Here is a 26,379-nt window from a genome sequence, read left to right as displayed (position 1 = left end):
GGGCGGATCATGAGGTCAGGAGATCGAGACCATCCTGGCTAACACGGTGAAACTCCGTCTCTACTAAAAAAAAAATACAAAAAACTAGCCGGGCGAGGTGGCGGGCGCCTGTAGTCCCAGCTACTCGGGAGGCTGAGGCAGGAGAATGGTGTAAACCCAGGAGGCAGAGCTTGCAGTGAGCTGAGATCCGGCCACTGCACTCCAGCCTGGGGGAGAGTGAGACTCCGTCTCAAAAAAAAAAAAAAAAAAAAGTTTCAAAAGTTGGGTTCCAAAATGTTAGGAGGCTTCTCTGTGCCCTTATTCACCGCTGTAGTTACCACCACTGCTGCAGACTCTACAACACTGCATCTGAGAAACTGTCCCTTCTAGCCTAGGGAAAATCCCATGACCGCTTCATTAAAATGTCCCAAAGGCAATGGAAGAATACAGAAGATACCAATTGAAAAACTCAAATTATCTAGGATATTGAGCTCCCCCCTGGGTAATTATGGGTAACTAATTCCCCATTCAGTCTCTTCAAGCAAGAGGCAGGCAGCCCTGGCAGGGGGCTTTATTTTTTACTCTTTATTTTAAGCAAAGTAACACATACTCCTAAAAAGTCATTCTGTTATACAAGGTCTGCTGAGACCACGGCATTTCCCAGCCCCAACTTGCCTCTATTTTCCTTGCTTCTGAGTCAACTACTTTCAATTCTTTTTGCTCAGGAGTTGGTAAACAGCCCATTGGCCAAATCTGGCCAGCTGCCCGGTATGGTAGTTTTATTGGAATAGGTATGCCCATGTCTACGGCTGCTTTCACATTATCAGGGCAGAGTTGAGTAGTTGCCACAAAAACCACATGGGTCACATGGACTAAATTATTTGCTATCAGACTGCAGAAAAAGTTTGCCAACCTCTATTTTAGCTGTGGTTTTGACATTTACCTCTATATTGTTAAATTACATGCTTGTGTGGCTATTTTTGTTTTTCCAATTTAGGTAATATCTATTAATCTCCCAGTATACAATACAAAGATTTAGCTCCTTCCTCAGCATACATACACACACACTTCCCATCCATTCTTCTCAATATTATTACATGGTAATTTAATCAGAATAGATCAATATTCAGTGTTTATATTATCATGATTATGTATGCTATTTAGAGCTTAGCCATGTTGTAAATTACAATTATTTTCCATTCCTGTACATCCTTTTGCTTTCCCTAGAGTTAATGTCAAAAGAAAACCGGAGTGGCTATAATATCACACAAGTAGATTTCAGAGCAAAGAATATTATAATGATAAAGGTTATTTGATATTGAATAGTTGATTAAGAAGACATTACAATCGTAAACCTAATGACAGAGTTTCAAAATACATGAAGTTAAAATTGATAGACCTTCAAGTCTATAGACATAAAATGGTTACCCAGGACTGGAGGATTTGGAGGAAAACAGGAGTGACTAATAGGTACATGGTTTCTTTGCTGGGTATTAAAAATAATCTAAAATTGGCCAGGCACAGTGGCTCACACCTGTGATCCCAGCACTTTGGGAGGCCGAGGCAGGTGGATGACCTGAGGTCAGGGGTTTGAAACCACCCTGACCAACATGGAGAAATCCTGTCTCTACTAAAAATACAAAAATGAGCCGGGTGTGGTGGCACATGCCTGTAATCCCAGCTATTTGGGAGGCTGAGGCAGGAGAATCGCTTGAACCCAGGAGGCTTGAACCCAGGAGCTTGCAGTGAGCCAAGATGCACCACAGCACTCCAGCCTGGGAAACAGAGCAAGGCTCTGTCTCAAAAAAAAAAAAAAAAATCTAAAATTGATTGTGGTGAGGGTAGTATAACTATGACTATACTAAAAATACAACTTTACTATACTAAACACCACTGAATTGTACACTTTAAACGAATGAATTGTACGATATGTGAATTATCACTCAATAAAAATTTTAAAAAAGATTTAAAAAAATATTATACTAGACAGAAATCTGAATCTACACAAAGACATGGAAACATGAGAAATGATAAATATATGGGTAAACATATTTTCCTATTCAAAAAAAATCTTTTAAAACGAATTTACTTTTATAGCAAAATAATTTATCATGCATTAACGACATAGTGACAATAGCACAAATGAGGAGATAAAATGGAAGTATACTTTTGTAAGCCTCTTATATTATACAGAAAGCGGTAGATTCTTACTTTAAGGTAGACTGTGATAAGTTTAAGACATATATTAGAAACGCTAAAGCAACAGCTTAAAAAAATAATAGCAAGCCGGTTTTTTTGGGCAGCGAGTGGCCTTCCCGTTGGCACGCCCCGGGCGGCGGCGCTGGAGGAGGCTCGAGACGCGAAGCCTAGTTAATCTCTGGGAGGCGAATGTGGTCCGGAGGAGCCGCTCAGCGCTCGCGGGCCAAGGGCACTACCCTCTACTAAGGCCTCTGGGCGGAGTCCGCAGCGGAAGATCAGGCCTGAACGCCCGAGGCATCCTCCTGAAATCTGGCCAAAGACACCCCCAGGTGCGGCAAGCAATTCACGCAAGCCCATCGTTTTAAAGAAGATCGTGGCCCAGTGCGTAGAGTCCCAGCTGTCCAGGTCACCTCGCAGGAGCCCTAGAATTGGCCTTTTTCTTGGAGAAATAAAATGAGGCCCCCTGGCAGGGAGCTTACTAAAGAGGACCTTTTCAAGACACAGCACATCCCTGCCACCCCCCACCACAATCTGTGCAACCTCTGATGCCTGAGTCCAGTCCAGCTCCACGGAAGGAGAGCTGGACGCCCAGAGACTTAGAAATGTCTAAGAAAGTCCAGGCGTTCCTACGCGCGCTGGAGACCCCGGGCTCTGCTCCACCTCCACCCAGGGCGCCGTCCTCGCTTTGGCTTCGAGGGCCTGGCTGGGGCAGGAAGACTTGTCCGGAGTCTCACCAGTGTGGTGCTCCAAATTCATGAGGTCCGCCCAGAGCTGTGGCAAAGCCCTGGGCCCTCAGACATGACTCTCCCTGGAATCTCCCACCACCGGAAACAGGAAACGTAAAGAAAAGATGCTAGCAGATCTTGAAAAGCGGAGCGATCTGATGGGCGGCCCGGCCATGAACCTGGGAGTTTGAAAGGCTGCTGAGCAGTTTGATCTCCTGTTGAATGACGATAGCGGGGGGGGGTGCAGCCTGGCGCAGACTCTCCCTCCTGTCCTGTAACATAGGCCCCCTCGCCTGTGCGGAGGGTTACAGTTTTTCTTAGGGTCGCCTCCCCTGGCTTGTTACCTGTGTGTGTGCTGGTGGCTTGCACCATGAAGCCCTGTCTGTGCCTTGAGGCTTGGGCAGCAGTGGCAGCCATCTTCGTTTTTAAGGAAAGGTGCCGCCCTGGCCGCAGCCACTCACTGGTGTCCTGTCTCTGTCGTCCTGTCCTCTATCTCTCGCAAAGTACCAACACGGCCAGTTCCAGATGGGGCCCGCCACTGGGAGGGAGAATCACTGCCCAGTCAGAAGTTAAAAGGGCCCCCTGAGCGGTTGAGCGTGAGCGGGCACCCTCGCGTCTTGCTGGACAGGGTGGCTCCTTGGAAATAGGCCCAGGGGTTCTGCCAGCCTCGGCCTTTCCATCCTGAGCTTGCCTCTGTTGGTGGCTTTCTTCCTGAACCCCATAAATGCGTAAAGAGGTTTTCGGTTCCGTGGGATTTTCCTCCAATTCTGTAAATAGTCCCAGAGAGAATTCGTGGGGCTGGGAGGGCAATTTCTATCTTGGAGATAGAACTGGAATTCGAGCTGTGGGAAGTTTTGAAGGATGGTTGGGGTGAGCCTTAGTTGGGGTCTCCAGACCATAAGTGTGTACTACACGAGGAAGCTTGTTTCTAGTTCTGGTCTGCTGTTGAGATGTTTGGTAAATGCCAGGTTGATAGGGCACTGGGCGTGCTTGGAGCACAGGGGCCACCCAGGTCTGTGGGTTTCTGTGGGCTCAACGGCCTCTGGGCTGGTGCTTTGCGCAGCGGCGCACGCTCGAGTCATACCAACGTCTGCTGCAGGGGGTGGAAGGTAAGCCCCTCTTGTCACCCACGACCATTTCTTACAAAGATAAAGTTAGCACAGAGTCTACTTGGGCCCTAGAGAGAAAAAGTTGAGAGTCGCCGTCCTTACCTAGGCATTTGTGACTGTGCTTGTAAAGTCCTCGGGAAACTCCTCGTGTACCAGACAGTGGCGGGGCTGATAGCAATTTTAGTTTTTGGCCTCCCTATCCTCTCACATGAGAACACTGCCTGGATGCATATCATGATCTCTGGAGAATTTCCCCATCTTTCTCTTCTTTGAATACTGAGGATTCAATAGTGTGGATTCGAAGGCTGCCCTGCCCCGACTCTGCCACCGCACCCCAGTCCATTGTACCTTTTGAGGTTTATAAGTTCGTGGAAGTTCGTGTGCAGAGGAGCTGGTGGATAACAGAGAATGTCACTGAAGATGAGTGCTGGGTCCGGGCACTTGGAAGAAACGTTGCAGGCCAGGCGGGCCCTAATAAAACCCTCTGCCAGGCCTGGGAGTCCCAGGCCATCTGCTCAATGCTCTGTGCTTTGTCAGACCTGCAAGCACGCCCCCTTGCGGGGGAAGCCTAGGTGTCCTTGAGCTGACCCGCACTGAAGAACTCTTGTCCTCACTGGCTGATGTGGCAGAACTCTTGGGAAATGTCTTAGTCCTGCAGAATCAGGGGTCACCAGATGATGCGGAGTTGAGATCATCACTGCAAACTTCTCTGTTCCTGAGGAACCAAATTTAAGGAAAAAAATGGGATTTTTGTTTTATAGTTGGAAAAAAATCCTGATTAAAGATTTTCTGCCTGTTAAAAAAAAAATAATAATAAGCAAAGAAGTATGGTCAATAAACCAACAAAGGAGGCTGAAGCATGAAAATCATAAGCTGAATCACAGTTGGGAAAAGTAGAAAACAGCAATCATACTTTTTTTTTCTTTTTTTTGAGATGGGTTTGGCTGCGTTGTGCATGCTGGCCTCAACCTCCCAAAGTGCTGGGACTACAGGCCTGAGCCACCCCACCCAGTCTGCAATCATAGTCACTTTAATGAAAATGTTTTAAACATCCAAATTAAATGGAAGAGACTGTCAGACTGGATAAAAAAGAGCCAACTATATTCTGTCAACGTGTGATCCAATTTGAATATAAATACACAGATTAAAATGGGTTGAAAAATATACACTATGCTAGCATTAATCAAAAGAAAGCCAGTTATATTTAGAGCAGACCAAGCAAAGAATAAAGGAATAAAGAGGGCCACTTCTTAATGCTATACAGGTTAATGCAAGAGAACATAACAATCCTAAATGTTTACATACCTAAGTTCAAAATACATGACACAAACTGATAGAATTGAAAGGAGAAGCAAATTCACAATTATAGTTGGAGACTTCAACATCCTTCTCTCAGTAATTGATCTCTGGCTGAGACTAGTTTGGAATGAATCAAGAGTGAATGAGTGCACAGATGTGGGTAGAGTTTTCAAAAAGGTATCATATATGGGCCGGGCACGGTGGCTCATGCCTGTAATCCCAGCAATTTGGGAGGGCGAGTCAGGCGGATCACCCGAGGTCGGGAGTTCGAGACCAGCTTGACCAACATGGAGAAACCCGGTCTGTACTAAAAATACAAAACTAGCCGGGCCTGGTGGCACATACCTGTAATCTCAGCTACTCGGGAGGCTGAGGCAGGAGAATCGCTTGAACCCGGGAGGTGGAGGTTGCGGTAACTGAGTTCGCGCCTTTGCACACTAGCCTGGGCAACAAGAGCGAAACTCCGTCTCAAAAAAATAAATAAAAATAAACAAAATAATTTTGGTCCTATGTAAGGTATTATTAATACATGGATTTTCATTTTTCGCCTAATTATCCTGAACCAGTTAAACTGAACACTTGGAAGTGGGTAGGGGGAATATCGCTAGCCATGGCAGTGGTTTTCAAACTTGAGTATCAGAATTACCCGCGGGTTAAAATTCAGGTAACTCTCTCCACTCCAAAACTTCTGATTCGGCAGGTTTGGGGTGGGGCCCGAGAATTTGTCATTTTAACAATATCTCCCATGATGCTGATGCCGCTGGTGGCAGAACCACACTCTGGAACAACTGGCCTACAACGTTGTCATTCTTTTCTCCTACAGATTTTGAGGCAGCCGGTGGGCTCTGAAACAAAACAGACGCCACGGGATCCAATTCCCAGGCCGGTGGAAGTGACTCAAACCAGCGACTCAACAGACAAGCAGGATCCGGGCTACCCAAAGCCGCGCGAGAGTTTAAGTGACGTCGTCGGCGTCAGCGTCACAGTGGCGTCGGCCACGTTCAGCGGACACGGGAGCAAGATGGCGATTCCGGGCAGGCAGTGAGTGATGCGGGAGTTAGGGTCAGGCTGGGGGATGAGAAACTACGGCGACTGTGTCTTTGGCCGAGGAGTTTTAAATGCGCTGGAAGTGAAGGGACTGTGTCGTCAGGGGTACAGACGGGAAAAAACGAGAAGTCCTGAGGAACATAGATTCCCCTCCCCCGTACATTTTCCAGGATGGAAGCTCGAAGTTTGAGGGAGAAACTTGTGAGGAAATAAAGGAAGTTAGGCTGAGGGGCAGAGAGCGAGACTTTTCTATTTTCCAAAAGCTCGGTCTGAGGCCCCTCAGTCTTGCTTCCTACCCCGCGCTTGAGTTTCTCCCCGCTTGGATGCTCTCAGGGGCAGTGTGAAGAGAGACAGTTCCTGGCTTCCTTAGAGGGCCTTGTTCTCCTTGGCAGAAGCTCAAGTCCTGATTCCCGCCCTTCCTTCTCCTTTTAGGAATATTGTTCTGAGAAGCCACAGAATAAGGGTAGGCACATAGGAAATTGGGATATACGTTGCCGCAAATACTGTACGTACTTTAAAGGTTTACCTTTGATGTGTAATCCTTACTTTTGATGCGGCCTCCCGTGATCTCCGCATCTTAAAGGCCAAAACGTGAGAAACTGAAGGAGGTGGATCTGATGGGATGGGTCCCTGAGGCAAAGCACGTGATCTTAATAAAGTGTAATGCGAACTTGCCCCATGGCTACTTGGGTTTCTCAGTTAATCTTTTAAAAATTTTCGTGAGTTACACTATCCAGTCAGTTCTTAGAAACTGTGTAAGTACACAGTAGGAAAAAAAAAATCTGGCCATTTTCTTGACTTGTTAGACCACAAGGATAATTGAAAGCATTTTAAAATCTTTGGTGGACATGAACTAAACTTTCCACGGCACATGTTTTTTTTAAAAATGTTAACCGTCACTTCGCCATCTTAAAACATTTCTGAACTTTTCATTTACTTCTCTTCTTTGATAAAAATGGTATTCGAGTTTGGCCCGTGTCCACAAATGATCACTTAAAGTAATAATTATAGAATCTTACGGCATTGTTAGAATTTTGACATCACTGAGAAGCAGAAACAGTCTGTGTTCATAAAGCTTATGACATGTTTTGATTTGGTAGCTTCATGTGGAAGAGATAGTAGATGTATTTGTTAACATTTAAACATAACGGTTTAATTTCTATTTCAAAAAAAATATATGCAGGTATGGGCTTATTTTGCCAAAGAAAACACAGCAGTTGCACCCTGTTTTGCAAAAACCATCAGTGTTTGGGAATGATTCTGATGATGATGATGATGAGGTAAGGAAACCTATGTTTTACTCGTACATTGTTGGAAATGTAAATTTTTTAAAAATTGAACTTGCGACTCTGATACCTTTGCCTTTGTTATTTGTCAGTACAGTGAAGTATAATTTACAGAACTGTCAAAAAGGAATGTGTAAAGAAAGCAGCTCGACCGATTTTTTAAAATATTTGTTTTTCCCTCTAAAAGCTGTGAACTTTACCTCTGAACAAATACATAGTCTTTTCAGACTACTGAAATTGTCATAACAAAATTGTTGGTGTAAAGATCCCTAGGTATGGAAAACAAAAAAATTCCTAGGTATGAGTTATTAAGATGTCACCAATTTCCTACAAATTTTTATTAGCAAAAGCAGTTTTTAATTTGTTAACCATGAGCTAAGATCACTATATGACAGTTCTTAACAACACTACTTTTTTTTAATTCAGTGTCTGCCAAATGTAATTGCTCAGTTATAATCGTGGTAGTAAATAGTTACCCTTGATAGTACTACAATAACATCTAATATAAAAATTTTCTATTTTAGCAGCCAAAACTTTTTCTGTGAAATCCACAGTTATATATCAGAAACAACCCCAAATGTGTGCTTTTCTTTTTTTTTTTTTTTTTTTTTGAGACCGAGTCTTGCCTGTCGCCCGGCTGAGTGCAGTGCCCGATCTCAGGCTTCACTGCAAGCTCCGCCTCCCGGGTTTTACGACATTCTCACTGCCTCAGCCCTCCGAGTAGACTGGTGACTACAGCGCCAGCCACCTGCCGCCAGCTTTTTTGTATTTTTGAGTAAGAAGGGGTTTCACCATGTTAGCCAGGAATGGTCCCGAACTCCTGACCTCGTGATCCGCTCCGTCTCGGCCTCCCAAAGTGCTGGGATTACAGGCTTGAGCCACCCGCGCCCGGCCCTGTTTTTTTTTTTTTTTTTTTTGAAGTCTTGCACAGTTACCAAGGCTGAAGTGCAATGCCGTGATCTCGGCTCACTGCAACCTCCTCTTCCTGGGTTCAGGCTATTCTCTTGCCTAAGCTTCTTGAGTAGTTGGGATTACAGGCACCTGCCATCATGCCCAGCTAAGTTTTGTATTTTTGTAGAGACAGGGTTTCACCATGTTGGCCGGGCTAGTCTCGAACTCCTGACCTCAGGTGATCCACCTACCTCAGCCTCCCAAAGTGCTGGGATTGCAGGCGTGAGCCACCACGCCCAGTAAATGTGTGCTTTTCTAATACTCCTGTCATGTTTTAATGTTTTTTCCTTTCTTGTTTTTTGAGACAGGGTTTCGCTCTTGTTACCTAGGCTGAAGTGTGATGGTGCAATCTTGGCTCACTGCAACCTCTGCCTCCTAAGTTCAAGTGATTCTCCTGCTTCAGCCTCCTGAGTAGCTGGGGTTACAGGTGCCTGCCACCATGCCCGGCTAATTTTTTTTTTTTTTTTTGTATTTTTAGTATTTTTTTGTAATTTTAATATTTTTTGTATATTTAGTAGATTTTCCTGCCTCAGCCTCCTGAGTAGCTGGGATTACAGGTGCCCCACCACCACGCCCAGCTAATTTTTATATTTTTAGAAGAAACGGGGTTTCACCGTGTTGGCCAGGCTGGTCTTGAACTCGACCTCAGGTGATCCACTCACCTCGGCCTCCCAAAGTGCTGGGATTACAGACATGAGCCACCGTGCCCAGCCTTTTTGTTTGTTTGTTTGTTTTTTTTTGAGATGGAGTCTCCCTCTGTTGCCTAGGCTGGAGTGCAATGGTGCAATTTCAGCTCACCGCAACCTCCGCCCCCTAGGTTCAAGTGATTCTCCTGCCTCAGCCTGCTGAGTAGCAGGGATTACAGGAACACACCATCACGCCTGGCTAATTCTTGTATTTTTAGTAGAGGTGGGAATTCACCATGTTGATCAGGCTGGTCTCAAACTCCTGACCTCAGGTGATCCACCCACTTTGGCCTCCCAAAGTGCTGAGATTACAGGCATGACCCACTGCGCCTGGCCGTTTTTCAGTTTTTATTACATGGGTAGATAATTGAACATATTTGATATTTCTTTGCTACTTTTGAAGACATTGGCTCTGTATGGCTCACACTTGTTAAAAATTGAGGTATAATGTACATATAAAATTCTCAGATTTTAAGTGCGTGATGATTTTTGACAAATGTATATGCCCCAATCAAGATTTAGAACATTTCCCTCTCTCCCAAAAGGCCTTCCATACCCTCCTGCAGTCAGTCTGTCTCCCCACTTGCTGCCCTAGACAAGTGCTTGTATTTCTATCACTAGATTAGTTTTGCCTGTTACAGAATTTCATATAAAAAATATCATACAGTATATACTCTTTTATGTCTGACTTACTCCACTCAGTATAATGCCAGATTTATCCATGTAGTTGTAGAATCACTTTTTTCTTAAAATGGATTTTTTTCCCCTTAACAAAGGTGACTTAAGTTTTCTTCCATTTTCTGTTTTATTTCTTCATAAAATTTTAGAATAATTGACATAAGAAATGAATCAAGGTTACTAGTTAAATCTCCATTTCTGCATAGCCAACTAGAATATTTTCAAATGGAATATTGAGGAAGTTACTAATTACAATTTTGAATTTTTAATTATGTTGTTTCATTAATAAATATTTAATACCTACTATAGGTTAAGAGTTGATCAGTTTTGCACCTGTAGCCTATGTGCTTTTTATTATGTAGTACCCTTTTAACAGTTTTGTTGGGACCATATATAGTGTTGTTGCTTTCAACCAGTGTCTAGTCTAGTGGGGAAGACGGACATGTGAATGTGAATATAAAGCAGACTGAAATTTGAAAAGGAAACTAATATACTGAGGATTCCTGTGTGCTCGTTATACTTTATTTGATCTTCAGGATCACTCTGTGATATATTATTATTCTCATTTTACAGGTCAGAAAATTGAAGCTCAGGTTAAGTAATTTGTTCAAGGCCATGTGGCTGATAAGTGTCAGGATTGGGATTTGAACACAGGCCTATCTGACCTTCAAACCTATACTATTCATTCTTCTGTTTTGCCTTGTTTTAACAAGAGAGTTACAGAATGTGAATGAAATGTAGGGAATGAAATGATTCACTTTGTTGCAGGAAAATCAAGGCAGGAATAAGCATTTAAATAACATTCAAGGCTGGTTTAGATTTAAATAGGCAAAAATAGAGGTGGAAATAATTTCAGTTGGGAGAGAACAGCAAGAAATACAGAATGGCATAAAGTACAAGGCATTTTTGTGGAATACTGTGGCTGGAGAAGAGGGTGTATAGGAAAAAAATGTTGCAGATGAGGTTGTAACAGGATTGGGCCAAATTTATATTAAAATTTTTGTATAAAATTTCAACTTTATATTTTAAGTAGTTTTGAGCAATTTGGTAATATTATCACACTTTTACCTTGGGAAGATAACTCTTGAATTATAAAGCAAAAAAAGGGAGAAATGAGAGATAAGATTCAAAATGCTCGTTAGCAAAGCTTGTTAGAAGGCTTTCTTAGCAGTTCAGGTGAGAGATCTTAACCTAGGTTGAGGTCAGTGGGAATGAATGGGGAAAAATGTGAGAGATACCACAGAAATAAGTAGGACCTGGCAGCCACATTGAATATATGGGAAAGTAAAGAGATGAGTCCTTATGCAAGATCTTTTTTTTTTTTTGGTCATCATTTTCCCTTGTTAAAAAAATGTATAATTCACACATTGTATACTTTACCCTTTTAAAGTGTACAATTCACGGTTTTTTGTTTTTTTTGAGACGGAGTCTTGCTCTGTCGCCCAGACTGGAGTGCAGTGGCACGATCTCAGCTCACTGCAACCTCTGCCTCCCAGGTTGAAGCAATTCTCCTGCCTCAGCCTCCTGAGTAGCTGGGATTACAGGCACCCACCACCAAGCCCAGCTAATTTTGTATTTTAGTAGAGATGGGGTTTCACCATGTTGGTCAGGCTGGTCTCGAACCCCTGACCTCGTGATCCACCTGCCTCGGCCTCCCAGAGTGCTGGGATTACAGGCGTGAGCCACCGCGCCTGGCCAATTCACTGATTTTTAAGAGTTGTGCAGGCATCACCACTATTTAGAACATTTTCCTCACCCAGAAAGAAATTGTGTACCCATTACCATCACTCCCCATTCTTCCCACCCCTAAACCCTGGCAAACACTAATTTACTTTCTGTTTCTCTGGGTTTACCTATTCTGCACATTTCATATAAATAGAATCATGCAATAGTCTGTTTTTTGTGTCTGCCTTCTTTCACTTAGCATGATAGTCTCATGATCGTAACTTGTCAATACTCTTTATTACTGAATAATATTCCATTGTATGAATGTACCATATTTTATATGTCAGTGGTAGGCATTTGGGTTTTTCCCAATTTCTGGCAATAATCCTGTTATAAATACTTGTGTATAGGTTTTTTGTGTGGACATGTTTTCATTTCTATTGGATATTCTATTGGATATATACCTAGGATAGAATTTCTGGTTCATATGATAACTGTGGTTTTATTTATGTGTATATTTTTTGAGACAGAGTTTGGCTTATCACCCAGGCTGGAGTGCAATGGCATGATCTCAGCTCATTGCAGTCTCTGCCTCCCTGTTTCAAGCAATTCTCCCGCCTCAGCCTCCTGAGTAGCTGGGATTACAGGCATGTGCCACCATGCCTGGCTAATTTTGTACTTTTAGTAGAAATGGGTTTTTACCATGTTGGCCAGCCTGGTCTCTTTGACCTTCCAGTCAAAACCAATGGACAAGGGAGCTACAGCTTATTTCTTAGTGAACGGAATATAAAACCATTCTTTAGAATAATTTCCTTACCTATAAAAAAAAAATCAGTCCGGTTAATTCCAGCTTGTCTTTTTACTGAGAAGTAAATTTCTTACTTGAGTATATTTAAATATTTGTGAGATTTGGCCAGGCACAGTGGCTCAGGCCAGTAATCCCAGCACTTTGGGTGGCTGAGGTGGGCAGATCACTTGAGATCAGTAGTTCAAGACCAGCCTGGCCAACATGGTGAAACCCCATCTCTACTAAAAATACAAAAATTAGCTGGACATCGTGGTGGGCACCTGTAATCCCAGCTACTCAGGCCGAGGCAGGAGAATTGCTTGAACCCTGGAGCCAGAGGTTGCAGTGAGCTGAGATTGAGCCACTGTACTCCAGCCTGGCTGACAGAATAAGACTCCATCTCAAAAAAAGATTTAAAAAAATTTGTGAAATTTGACTATATATTAAAATCTCTTTCATAATTAGTCAACAATTTAAGCAGCAGTTAAATTATTAGTGCTGTGGAAAATATAGAAGAAAGATAATTTCTTATTCCCCTCCTGAGGAGAGCATTTGATATACTTGGAAAGGAGCTATGAAGCCAACTTAATCTATTCTTTTCATCAATTCAGCAGAAGCATTTAAGATCAGATTTTCTCTCTAGTGGTCCAGCAGAGGGAGCCCTAGCACATGAATTGTTTTCATTTTGTGCTTGCATCCAGGGTTAGTTTAGTGGGAAAGTGGTAGTCTGTCCCTTTTAATTGTAATTTAAGCAGTTCCTCCTTTCTTTTTTGAGACAGAGACAGAGTCTGGCTCTGTCACCCAGGCTGGAGTGCAGTGGTGCAATCTCAGGTCACTGCAGCCTCCACCTCCCAGGTTCAAGCAATTCTTGTGCCTCAGCCTCCCAAGTAGCTGGGATCACAGGCATGCGCCACCAGGCCCAGCTAATTTTTGTATTTTTTGTAGAGATGGGGTTTTGCCCTGTTGGCCAGGCTGGTCTTGAACTCCTGGCCTCAAGGGATCTGCCTGCCTCAGCCTCCCAAAGTGCTGTGATTGCAGGCATGAGCCACAACGCCCAGCCTAGTAGAAATTGTCAGAACAAATTAGAAATAATTATCATTTTGTTCAAGGTGGGAGAGATGGTGGGGGGGCTGAAAGTTCTTACACCATATAAGTAAGAAAGCATATTCTGATGCTGCTCTCAATTCATAAGTAAGTGGTTTTGCTGTCATCATAATATATTTAATCTTTTTTTTTTTCCAATCCATCCTCTCTTTTCTGGTCTCACTGTCACCATGTTCATTCTTTTCTCTTGGATTATTTTAATTGTTTCATAACTACTTTCCTTATTATCTGTCTCCTCAAATTATTTCAGATATTGTTGTCAGATTGATCTTCATAAAGCACAGTTATAATCACTGATCCTCAGTCCTGAACGTAATTATATTTAAAATCTAAACTGCTAATCTTGACTTTGGAAACCTTCTCTGTGCTTTGCCCCTAAAATGCTTATTAGTATTTTCTCCTAACTGTTCCTTCATAAAAAGTACACTGTCGTGCTTGCAGTTTTTCACAGCTCTGCTTTTCTTTACAGTGCAAGTCTTCTCCCCATTTTTTTAATGTCCAAATTATAGCCATCCTTCAAAATCCAGTGCAAAAGCTACTTCTTCAAGATACCTTCTTTGATGTTCCTCACTGGAAAGAATCTCTTCCTTTTTCTTACATTGTTATTGCACTTAGCTTTTAAAATCTTGCGTTATAAGTTATTTACATACATGTCTTGTCACTGTACTAGATAAAGTATGAGCTCTGTGAGTTAGGATCTGGCCATCTAGCCTAGCTTCGTTTTTATTTTTTGAAACAGAGTCTTGCTCTGTTGCCCAGGCTGGAGTGCAGTGGTAAGATTTCCGGTCACTGCAACTTCCACTTCCCAGCCTGAGTGATGTTTTAGCTTCTGCCTCCTGAGTAGCTGGGACCACTGGTGTGAGACACCACTCTCGGCTCATTTTTGTATTTTTTTGTAGAGACAGAGTTTCACCATGTTGCCCAGGCGGGTCTCAAGCTCTTGAGCTCAAAGTAAAATGCCCACCTTGGCCTCCCAAAGTGCTAGGATTACAAGCATGAGCCACTATGCCTGGCCTAGGCTAGCTTCTAAAAATCAGTAAGATTATTTATTCAGGTGTTTTAGCTGTCTGTATTGTAAAGAGCCAGATAGTAAATGTTTTAGGCCTTGCAGGGCAACTGTACAACTTCAGTCTCAGTGTGAAAGCAGCCATTAGGCAATATGTAAATTATGAGCATGAGTAATAAATGTGTTTTAATAAAACTTTATTTACAAAAATGGAGATGGGCTGTATTTGACCCAAAGCCTATAACTTGCTGACCACTGGTCTGTATGATTGTTGTTAAAAGTATTTGTGATAGCTGGGCGCGGTGGCTCAAGCCTGTAATCCCAGCACTTTGGGAGGCCGAGACGGGTGAATCACGAGGTCAGGAGATCAAGACCATCCTGGCTAACACAGTGAAACCCTGTCTCTACTAAAAAAAATACAAAAAAACTAGCTGGGCGAGGTGGTGGGAGCCTGTAGTCCCAGCTACTTGGGAGGCTGAGGCAGGAGAATGGCGTAAACCTGGAAGGCGGAGCTTGCAGTGAGCTGAGATCCGGCCACTGCACTCCAGCCTGGGTGACAGAGCGTCACTCCATCTCAAAAAAAAAAAAAGTATTTGTGATAACAAATATTTCACGAGTGTTGTAAGTGACCAAAATGGTTAGATGTTGCGTGACAGATTAAACATTGAACTCCTTTTTAGATGTTTATCTATGATAAATGCCTGCCCATTTTGCAGAGCATAATGAATTTTCCTTTTAATGTCAGCAATTGAAATGTTTTTTTCTAAACAATGGTATACTGGTGAAATCTAGTTTTGTAGCATAATTTATATGCCACTAAGAGATACGATGTATACAATCTTAAAATTGTTGCACTTTTTTTGGAGGCAAGGTTTTGCTCTGCTGCCCAGGCTGGAGTGCAGTGGTATGATCACGGCTCACTGCAGCCTTGACCTTCTGGGCTCAAGTGATCCTCTCACTTCAACACTCCAGTAGCTGGCACCACAGGGATATGTCATCACATCCGTCTAACTTGTTTATTTTTTGTAGAGACAGGGTCTCCCTCTGTTGCCCAGGCTGGTCTCAAACTCCTGGCCTCAAGTGATCCTCCTGCCTCAGCCTCACAAAGTGTTAGGATTACAGGTGTGAACTACTGTAACTGGCCTGGTTGTCGCTTTTGGATAAAGAGACAAACTTTTTAACTACTTTAAAAGAGTGTATTAAGTTGAGATAACTAAAATTTATTAACTTAGTTTTACATTTTATTTAATTTATATTACTTCTTATTATTATTTTTTCCATTTCTTGAGACAAGATCTTGCCCTTTCACCCAGGCTGGAGTACAGTTTGTGCAATCGCAACTCACGGCAGCCTCAACCTCCCAGGCTGAAGCACGCCTCCCACCTCAGCCTCCCAAGTAGCTGGGACTACAGTCATGCGCTACCATGCCCGCCTAATTTTTTTTTATTTTTTGTTGAGACAGAGTCTGACTATGTTGCCTAGGCTGTTCTGGAGCTCCTGGCTTCAAACGATCCTCCTGCTTCAGCCTCCCAAAGTACTGGGATTAGAAGTGTGAGCCACTAAGCCCAGCCTCCACTCGTCTTTTTAACCATTGTTTTCCATTTCTGAGGTCTTTGACTTAATTTCGTAGTTTTTCAACATGTGCTCATTGGGGCATTATTTCTTAAGCTTTTGATTGTTCTTTTGTTTTTCTTTTTTTTTTGAGACGGAGCCCAGGCTGGAGTGCAGTGGCTGGATCTCAGCTCACTACAAGCTCCGCCTCCCGGGTTTACGCCATTCTCCTGCCTAAGCCTCCCGAGTAGCTGGGACTACAGGCACCCGCCACCTTGCCCAGCTAGTTTTTTGTATTTTTTTAGTAGAGACAGGGTTTCACCGTGTTAGCCAGGATGGTCTTCATCTCCTGACCTTGTGATCCGCCTGTCTCGGCCTCCCAAAGTGCTGGGATTACAGGCTTGAGCCACTGCACCCGGCCTGTTTTTGATTGTTAAAGAATGCTTGCCCATTGCTTTTGTCACTTAAATATCTACTTGATTGGGTGTAATATTTCCAGAATAACAATTTATTTCAAAATCTTACAGAATTAGTCATTTTTTTCTGGTACTTAATGTTCTTATCAGGAAGTACACAATAGGTCTTTTATCCCTACCTCTAGACTTTTTTTAATTGGCTTGGACTACTGGAGAGTGTGTTCTTTTATAGCCTTTTTAATTCAATGTGTCTCGCTGCAAATAAGTTTGAATTGTTTTTTCCAGGAATACATTGTCGCTTGTTCTCTAAATATTTAGCTTTTTCTTCATTGCATTGAAATTTACTGTCATCCACGCGCTAGGTTATCATTTTGGAGGACCGCCTTTTCTTCCATGCCATTGTCGTGCGTTCATTCACGCACTCACCAGACACTTACTGATCACTTGCCCTGTGCCAGTGAGACATAACAAAAGCCACTGCCTCTGTGGCACTTAGATTCTAGAGGTGGCACCAGGTGGTGGGGCGGGGTGATAAGTAATTAACATAACAAAGAAGTAAGTTACATGTGAATTTAGAAGATTACAGAGCTGTGAAAAAGTAGAGTAAGGTAAGAAGAATTAAACAGGTATTTAGGGAAATTACTCAGTCTGTGTCTTACTGTTTCTAATTTATTTATTAGCTCTGTTGGTGTTATTTTGGTCTTCAATATGTTTTCTTTAGCTCTACAGTTTTTCTGTCTTTTATTGTCCTCTCATCTGAATATTAACTTTTAAAATTTAATTAGTGATCTTATTTTGAAAGAGTTTGACAGGGAAGAGAGAGAGGAAGAGATGGAAATGATAGTTCGAAGAAATACAGGTATACCTCGGTGATATTGTGGGTATGTTTCCAGACCACTGCAGTAAAATAAATATCTGAGTAAAGCAAGTCCCTAGTGTATATAAAAGTTATGTTTATGCTATGCTATAGTTTTTAAAGTGTGTAATAGCATTATAGCTAAAAAAAAAATGCCTATACCATAATTTTAAAATACTTTATGCTAAAAATTGCTAATGATCATCTGAGCATTTAGCCAGCAATAATCTCTTTGCTGCTGGAGGGTTTCGTCTCAATGTTAACGGCTGCTGCCTGATTAGGTGGTGGTTGCTGCAGGCTGGGTGGCTGTAGCAATTTCTTAAGATCGAAACAAAGTTTGCTGCATTGACTGACTCTTCCTTTAATGAATTATTTATTGGTAGCATGTAATGCTGTTTGATAGCATTTACCCATAGTAGAACTTTAAAAGTTGGAGTCAGTCCTCTCAAATCCTGCTGCTGTTTTATCAACTAAGTTTATATTACGTTATTACAATCTAAATTCTTTGTTGTCATTTCAACAATGCTCATGTCGTCACCATGAGTAGATTCCATATAAAGAAACCAGTGCAAGGCTGGGAGCGATGGCTCACACTTGTAATCCCAGCACTTTGGGAGACTGAGGCGGGTGGATCACGAGGTCAGGAGATCGAGACCATCCTGGCTAACATGGTGAAACCGTCTCTACTAAAAATACAAAAAATTAGCCGGGCATGGTGGCGGGCGCCTGTAGTCACAGCTACTTGGGAGGCTGAGGCAGGAGAATGTCATGAACCCAGGAGGCAGAGCTTGCGGTGAGCTGAGATCACACCACTGCACTCCAGCCTGGGTGACAGAGCGAGACTCTGTCTCAAAAAAAAAAAAGAAAAAAGAAAAAAAAGAAACCAGTGCAGTGGCTCATGCCTATAATCCCAACACCTTGGGAGGCTGAAGTAAGCGAATCACCTGAGCTCAGGAGTTCAAGACGACCCTGGCCAACATGGTGAAACCCCGTCTCTACTAAAAAATAGACAAGTTAGCCAGGCATGGTGGCGCGTGCCTGTAATCCCACCAACCCAGAAGGCTGAGGCGGAGAATCACATGAACCCAGGAGGTGGAGGTTGCAGTGAGTCAAGATCATGCCACTGCACCCCAGCTTGGGCGACAGAGCGAGACTGTCTCAAAAAGAAAAGAAAAGAAACCTTTTTCTTTGCTCATCCAGTAGAATAAATTTGTCATCAATTCAAGTTTAATCATGAGATTGTCATCAGTTCAAGTTTTATCATGAGCAGTTCAATCACATCTTCAGACTCCATTTGTAATTCTAGTTCTCTTGCTATTTCTGCCCCATCTGCAGCCACTTCATCTACTGAAGTCTTGAAGCCCTTAAAGTCATTCATGAGAGTTGGAATCAGCTTCTTCCAAACTCATGTTAATGATGTTTGGCCTCTTCCCATGAGTCACAAGTGCTCTTAATGACTTCTAGACTGGTGAATTTCTTTCAGAAGGTTTTCAGTTTACTTGCCCACCCATTTCTTAAACTGTAGAGTTTAAGAAATGTATTTTTTTTTTTTTTTTGAGACAAGGTCTTGCTTTGTCACTGTGGCTGGAGTGCAGTGGTGCAATCTTGATTCACTGCAACCTCTGCCCCTGGGCTCAAACAGTCTTCCCACCTCAGCCTCCCGAGTAGCATGGACCACAGGCACTGACCACCACACCCGGCTATGTTTTTTTTTGTTTGTTTGTTTATTTTGGTACAGACAGGGGTCGCACCATGTTGCCCAGTATGGTCTCCTGGGCTCAAGCAATTCACCCGCGTTGGCTTCCCAAAGTGCTGGGGTTACAGGTATGAGCCACCACACCTGGCCTTGAAATGTATTTCATAAATAAGACTGGAAGGTCAGAATTGCTCCTTGAACCATTTGCTCCAGAATGGATAGTGTGTTGATAGGCCTGAAAACAACATTCGTCTCCTTGTACATCTCTGTCAGAGCTCTTGATAACCCGATGCATTGTCAGTGAGCAGTATTTTGAAAGGAATCTTCTTTTTCGAGCAGTGGGTCTCCATGACGGGATTAAAATACTCAGTAAACCAAGCTGTAAATAGATGTACTGTCATCTAGGCTTTGTTGTTTCATTTGTAGAGCACGGGTGAGTAGGTTTAGCATAATTCTTAAGGACCCTAGCGTTTTTCAAATGCTCAATGAGAGTCAGCTTTTGAAGCTTTGAAGCCAAGCATTGACTTCTCTTGGGCTTTGAAAGTCCTAGATGGCATCTTCTTCCCATAGAAGGCTGTTTTGTCTACATTGAGAATCTGTTGTTTAGTGTAGCCACTTTCATTGATGGTCCTAGTTAGGTTTTCTGGATAACTTACAGCACCTTCTGAATTGGCTTAAGGGAACATAGTGGCTAGTTTGATCTTCTCTTCAGACTACTGAAATTCTCTCCATATCAGCAATATAAGGCTGTTTGCCTTATCATTCTTGTGTTCGCTGGAGTAGCAACTTTTAATTTCCTTCAGTAACTTTTCCTTTGCATTCAGAACTTGACTGTTTGGCTACAAGAAGCCTAGCTTTCAGCCTGTCTCACCTTTCAGCATGCCTTCTTCAGTAAGCTTAATCATTTCCAGCTTTTGATTTAAGTAAGAAACCTGCTACACTTTCTTTCACTTGAACACTTAAAGGCCATTGTAGGGTTATTAGTTGACCTACCTTCAGTATTGCAGCGGCTCAGGGAATTGGAAGGCCTGAGGAGGGGCAGAGAGGAGAACATCGGTTGGTGAAGCAGTCAGAACACACACATTTGTCAGTTAAGTTATCCATTTTATCTGGGCGTGGTACATGGCTTACCCAAGCAGATACATTAGTAACACCAAAGATTGTTGATTACAGATCATTGTAACATGTAATAATGAAAAAGTTTGAAATATTGTGAGAATTACCAAAATGTGACACACTGACATGAAGTGAACACATGCTGTTGAAAAAATGGCACTGATAGACTTACTCAGTGTTGGGTTGTCACACAACTTCAATTTGTAATAAAACATACCAGTGAAGCACAATAAAACAAAGAATACCTATAATGGTACAGTCAATGTAATTTTCCTTTTTGTTGTTGTCTTAGGATAGAGATAATTTGTGCAGGTTTCGACAGAAAGAGAAGGAGTTAAGGAAAAACGAGAGATTTTACAGCTAAGGAAACCAGGGTGTCAGGAAGTTAGCTGGTCCATGGCACACACAGAGTACTTAGATGATAGAGCTAAACTTTGAATCCAGGTCTGCTTGATTAAAGTCCATGCTTTTAAACAATTTAATGTACTCCCTGTGAGAATTAGTTTATTCATCATGGAATTTCCAAAGTTTCAGAGAATGGATTTCAGAAACAATAGAAAAGGGGTTACTAGGGGACTGGCAAAGATAGGTTGACTTCAAAGGGTCAATCTTGTTTATTATTTGGAAAGGGAACACAAATAGAAGTTGTGGTCAGATGTGCTTTTTATCATGTGAAATTATACAACTTTGCCTTCCAGTGACCTAGGAATGTTTTGAGGAGATTGGGGATATCCCATTGTCTGGAGATATATATATATGTTTTATATGTATATATATATATTTTTAATAGTCTATCCCAAGGGTTTTCAGTGGTTATGTTGCTACTTCAAGAGGACATTCAGAAATTTGTGGAAGTGACTTTTGCTTATCACAATTGTATTTATTTATACTTATTTATTTGTTTGAAACAGGGTCTTACTCTGTCTCCCAGGCTGGAGTGCAGTGGTGCAGTCATAGCTCACTGCAACCTCTGCGTCCGGGACTCAAGCGATCCTCCCATTTCAGCCTGCTGAGTAGCTGGGACTACAGGCACATGCCACCATGCCCAGCTAATTTTTGTGTTTTTTTGTAGAGAGGGTTTCACCGTGTTGGCCCAGGCTGGTCTTGAACTCCTGGGGCTCAAGTGATCCACCCACTTCGGCCTCCCAAAGTGCTGGAACTGTAGGTGTGAGCCACCATGCCTGGCGCTTATCACAGCTATCTTAGGTAGGATGTTGTTGGCACCAGTTTCTTGTTTTGTTTTGTTTTTGAGACGGAGTCTTGCTCTGCCCCCAGGCTGGAGTGCAGTGGCGTGATCTTGGCTCACTGCAAGCTACACTTCCCAGGTTCATGCCATTCTCCTGCCTCAGCCTCCGGAGTAGCTGGGACTACAGGCGCCTGCCACCATACCTGGCTAATTTTTTTGTGTTTTTAGTACAGACGGGGTTTCACCATGTTAGCCAGGATGGTCTCGATCTCCTGCCCTTGTGACCTGCTTCCACCTCCCAAAGTGCTGGGATTGCAGGTGTGAGCCACCATGTCCGGTGCTGGCACTAGGTTTTGATGAGGACCAGAGGTGGTAGATACTATGCATCTCATGCCCCCATTCATGTAGGTGAAATCCCTCTGAACATGCATATAGATGAAAAACTGCTTATTTTATTTTATTTCATTTTTGTGATCGTGGCCCACTGTAGTCTTGATGTCCCAGGCTCAAGTGGTGGCTCACGCCTATAATCCCAGCACTTTGGGAGGCCAAGGCGGTTGGATCACCTGAGGTCAGAAGTTTGAGACCATCCTGGCCAACATGGCGAAACCACCTCTCTACTAAAAATACAAAAATTAGCTGGGTGTGGTGGTGCACATCTGTAGTCCCAGCTACTTGGGAGGCTGAGGCAGGAGAATTGCTTGAACCTGGGAGGCAGAGCAAGACTCCGTCTCAAAATTAAAACAGAAACAAAAGAGTATTGGGTATGATATGATTGAGAACTACCAGTCTGGGCTTTCCCCACTGACATAAAATGGCTCATTTATTGTATATTAAATTCCCATAAATATGTAGCGTTTGTTTCTTTGGACTATTCTGTTTCATTGTTTTTTTTTCTTTAATACTCCTTCAATACCATATTATTTCAGTTACTCTAGCATTATAATCTCTTTTAATATATGATAGGACAAAGAATAAGAAAAGCTAAAGTTTATTGAGCACTTTGTATATGTTAGGCATGGCTTTATGTGTTTGGTATGAATTATCTCATGTAATCATGTGTTAATTGATTTACCATATTTTATCAAATCTAAGATGCTTTGATATTGATGCTTTCTTGGTGTTACCAGAAAGTGTCAATGAAAACTTTTCAGACAGAATATCATTATTGCTTCCTGGGCGACAGCACTTTTTTAAGAAGTAATTGATTTCTGAGAGGTTAAGATATGAAGAATCTGTGTTTTAGAATCAGTGAAATAAGATGTCATTATTCTCATTTTATAGTTGAGGAAACAGGCAGAAAGTTTAAATAACTTGCCTGAGGTTAAAAGCTGATTGACTTAATAACCCATATGGTTGATTGGGATCTTTTAAAGTTATTACATTTTTCTAAGCATTTATTGCTGATACACAGCAATAGTAATTATATACACACACACATTTGTACATATGTCATATTTTATGTATATGTCTAAGGATTTTTTTTGTATATGGATATAGTATCTGAGCACCCTGCTAAACTCTTTCATTAGTTGTAATAATAGGTTAAAAATCCTCTGGATTTTCTGGGTAGGTAATCATATTACCTGAAAATGATTTTAATGTTAATTAATATTTTAATACCTTATGAAGGTATTTCTGTTTCACCATTAAGTATGCTATTCACACTAGGTTCATGGTAAATATCCTTTTTCAAATTAAGGGAGTTTCCCTGTATTGTAGATTTGTCATTCCCAAATCTTGTTTACAACTATTGGGCAATCCTCTTTACTGAGTCTGTCTCTATAGAGTCCTTCTATCAGGTGCCCATCCCTGTGAGAGAATATACTTCCTACCTTCTTGATATCAGGCTTAGCCATGAGGCTTGCTTTAGCCAGTGGAAGTGATGTATGCTGTATCTGAGCAAAACTTCAGGAGTCATTGCCTGATTAAGTCATTGCTTTTTCCCCCTCTGCCATTTGAACAATATGTTGCATATAGGTACTGTGCCTTCAGCTTCAGTCCTAGAATGAAGACAGTGAGGAGCCACAGCTGTCCACAATGGACATGTAGCATGAGTGAGAAATAAACCTTTGTATTATAAGCCTTGAGACTTTGGTGATGTTTGTTAACGCAGGATCAATTATCAAAATTGACCAATAACTTTAGTTGCTAAACATTTTAATTAGGGATTGAATTTTGTCAGCTCTTTTTTCAGTGTCTGTTACTATTGTGAATTACATTGATAGATTTTTTTGAAAAGTGAAACCACTCTAAAATACTAGGATAAACTGGACTTAATCTTAGTATATTATTCTTTAAATGTGCAACTGGATGTTATTTGCTGTTTTTTTAATTGTAAAATATGCATAACATAAAATTTACCATTTAAGCATTAAGCGTGTAGTTCAGTAGCATTAAATGCATTTACACTGTTGTTCAACTATTACCATGGTCTATTTTGAGAACTTTTTTATCTTCCCAAACTGAAACTGTATACTCATTATATAATAACTCCCCTTCCCCCATGCTCTGCCCCGTCCTTAGCAACCACCATTCTACTTTGTGTCTGTAAGTTTGACCATTCCAGATACTTGATATACATGGAATCATACAGTATTTGTCTTTTTGTGACAGGATTATTTCACTTAGCATAATGCCCTCAGGGTTCATCCATGGTATAGCATGTGTCAGAATTTCCTTCTCCATTGTATATGTGTGTCACATTTTGTTTAATCTGTTCATCCGTGCCTGGACCTTTTGGCTTTTGTGAATAATGCTACTATGTACATGGCTATACAAGTCTTCATTTCATTTCCTGCCTTCAGTTCTTTTGAGTGTACAGTTGTCCCTTGGTGTCTGTGGGGGACTGGTTTGAGGTCCTTCCTCCCACAGATATGAAAATCTATGAATGCCCAAGTCCCTGATATAAAATGGCATAGTATTTGCACATAACCTATGCATGTTCTCTCATATACTTTCAGTCATCTCTGGATTACATGTAATACCTAATACAATGTAAATGCTATGTAAATAGTTATACTCTATTGTTTAGGGAATAATAGCAAGGAAAAAAGCCTGTATATCTTCAGTACAGGCATAGTTATTTTTTCCAAATATTTTCAAACCATGGTTGGTTGGATCCATGTAGATGGAACCCACAGATACAGAGGGCCAACTGTATACTGTGGGTGGTGGTGGGGAATTGTTGGATCATATGGTAATTCTGTGTTTGAATTTTTGAGGACTGTTTCAGTCTTGAGGAACCACCACAGTGGCTATATCATTTTACATTCCTACCAGCAATACACACAAGTTCTTATTTCTCTACATCCCTTCACAGCACTTGGGTATTGACTGTTTTATTTGATAATAGCTATCCTAAGGGGTATGAAGTAGTATCTCAAGTCTTTGCCCTTTTATTTTTATTTTATTTTATTTTATTTTTTGTTCCCTGAGACGGAGTCTCGCTCTCTCGCCCAGGGTGGAGTGCAGTGGCACAATCTTGGCTCACTGCAAGCTCCGCCTCCTGGGTTCATGCCATTCTTCTGCCTCAGCCTCCTGAGTAGCTGAGACTATAGGCGCCTGCCACCACGCCCAGCTAATTTTTTGTATTTTTAGTAGAGACAAGGTTTCACTGTGTTAGCCAGGATTGTCTCAATCTCCTGACATCATGATCTACCTGCGTCAGCCTCCCAGAGTGCTGGGATTACAGGCATGAGTCACCGCACCCAGCTGTCTTTGCCCATTTTTTAATCAGGGTTTTTGTTCTTGTTGAGTTGTAGGAGTTCTTGTATCAATCCGTGTATCCAGATATATGATATGCAGATATTTTCTCCTTTTTGTGGGTTGCCTTTTCACTCTGTTGGAAGGGTCCTTTCCTGCACAAGTTTTTAATTATGCTGATCCAGTTTATCAATTTTTTTGTTACCTCTGCTTTTGGTGTCATATCTAAGAAATCATTACCAGATCCAGTTTCATTAAGCTTTCTGTTTTCTTTCAAGAGTTTTTTTAGTTTTAGCCCTTATGTTTAGGTCTTTAATCCATTTTGACACAAAACTTTTATGTACAGTGTGTTTGCTATTAAGTTACATTGGCCAGTGGTTTTCTTGTGCTGTTCTAATCTGGTGTTGATTTTGCTTTCTCTGTTTTTTCCTCTAGAACGATGGCTCTTCAGGTGTGAAATGGGGGTAGCCCTTGGGAATTATTTAGGATCTGCAATAACAAAACTTTTTCACAGGAATACTAAGACACTATTTGAGGCTGGGCGCGGTAGCTCATGCCTGTAATCCCAGCACTTTGGGAGGCTGAGGCGGGCGAATCACGAGGTCAGGAGATCGAGACCAGCCTGACTAACATGGTGAAACCCCGTCTCTACTAAAAATACAAAAAATTAGCCGGGCGTGGTGATGGGCCTGTAGTCCAAGCTACTCAGGAGGCTAAGGCAGGAGAATGGCATGAACCCGGGAGGCAGAGCTTGCAGTGAGCCGAGATCACGCCACTGCACTCCAGCCTGGGCGACAGAGCGAGACTCCGTCTCAAAAAGAAAAAAGACATTATTTGCTTATTACTCTCGTAGTCTCACAAGTATATGGTGTTTTTCAGAGGCTGCTTACATGTGATATTATAATTGAACATAGAGCACATATTAGAATTCAGCAATCATTTGTTAACACATTTGCAAAAATACAAAATACTTTGACTTTTCTAATTTTTTGAAACTAGTTGTTTTTCATAACTAGTTTTATAACCTTTGATAAGAATGTTATTAGCATGAAATGGGTTATTTTATAGTTAATTAATAACTTAAAATTTTCTCTTTTAATTTCCACTATGGTAAATATTGACAGCTAAACCCATGCTTATAAACAAAAGCTATTTGGGTCCTTAATAATTTTAAAGAGTATGAAAGAGACCAAAATATTTGTGAACCTCTGTTTTAGGACAGTTAACAGAAATTTTGTTAAAGTTAAAAGGTAATATATTTGGAATTGGTCCTTCACTATTTCAGTTTCTTCTCTTTTTTTAATTGTTCAGTTTTTTTTTTTTTTTTTTTTT

General features: G+C 41.7%; 1 protein-coding gene across 1 annotated transcript in view; it reads left to right on the top strand.

The window, feature by feature from the left end:
- The first annotated feature begins 6,259 nt into the window (after positions 1–6,259).
- The window catches only part of NSRP1 (nuclear speckle splicing regulatory protein 1), a 67,368-nt gene continuing 47,248 nt past the window's right edge, over positions 6,260–26,379 (top strand). Inside the window, 2 exon segments of the mRNA XM_017855083.1 lie at positions 6,260–6,352; positions 7,542–7,638. Coding sequence (XP_017710572.1) covers positions 6,333–6,352; positions 7,542–7,638 — 117 coding nt within the window. The 5' untranslated portion in view covers positions 6,260–6,332.

The sequence above is a fragment of the Rhinopithecus bieti genome, unplaced genomic scaffold (assembly GCF_001698545.2).
Source record: "Rhinopithecus bieti isolate Rb0 unplaced genomic scaffold, ASM169854v2 scaffold_38691, whole genome shotgun sequence".
Classification (NCBI taxonomy): domain Eukaryota; kingdom Metazoa; phylum Chordata; class Mammalia; order Primates; family Cercopithecidae; genus Rhinopithecus; species Rhinopithecus bieti.
This window is presented reverse-complemented; position numbering and strand designations above follow the sequence as displayed.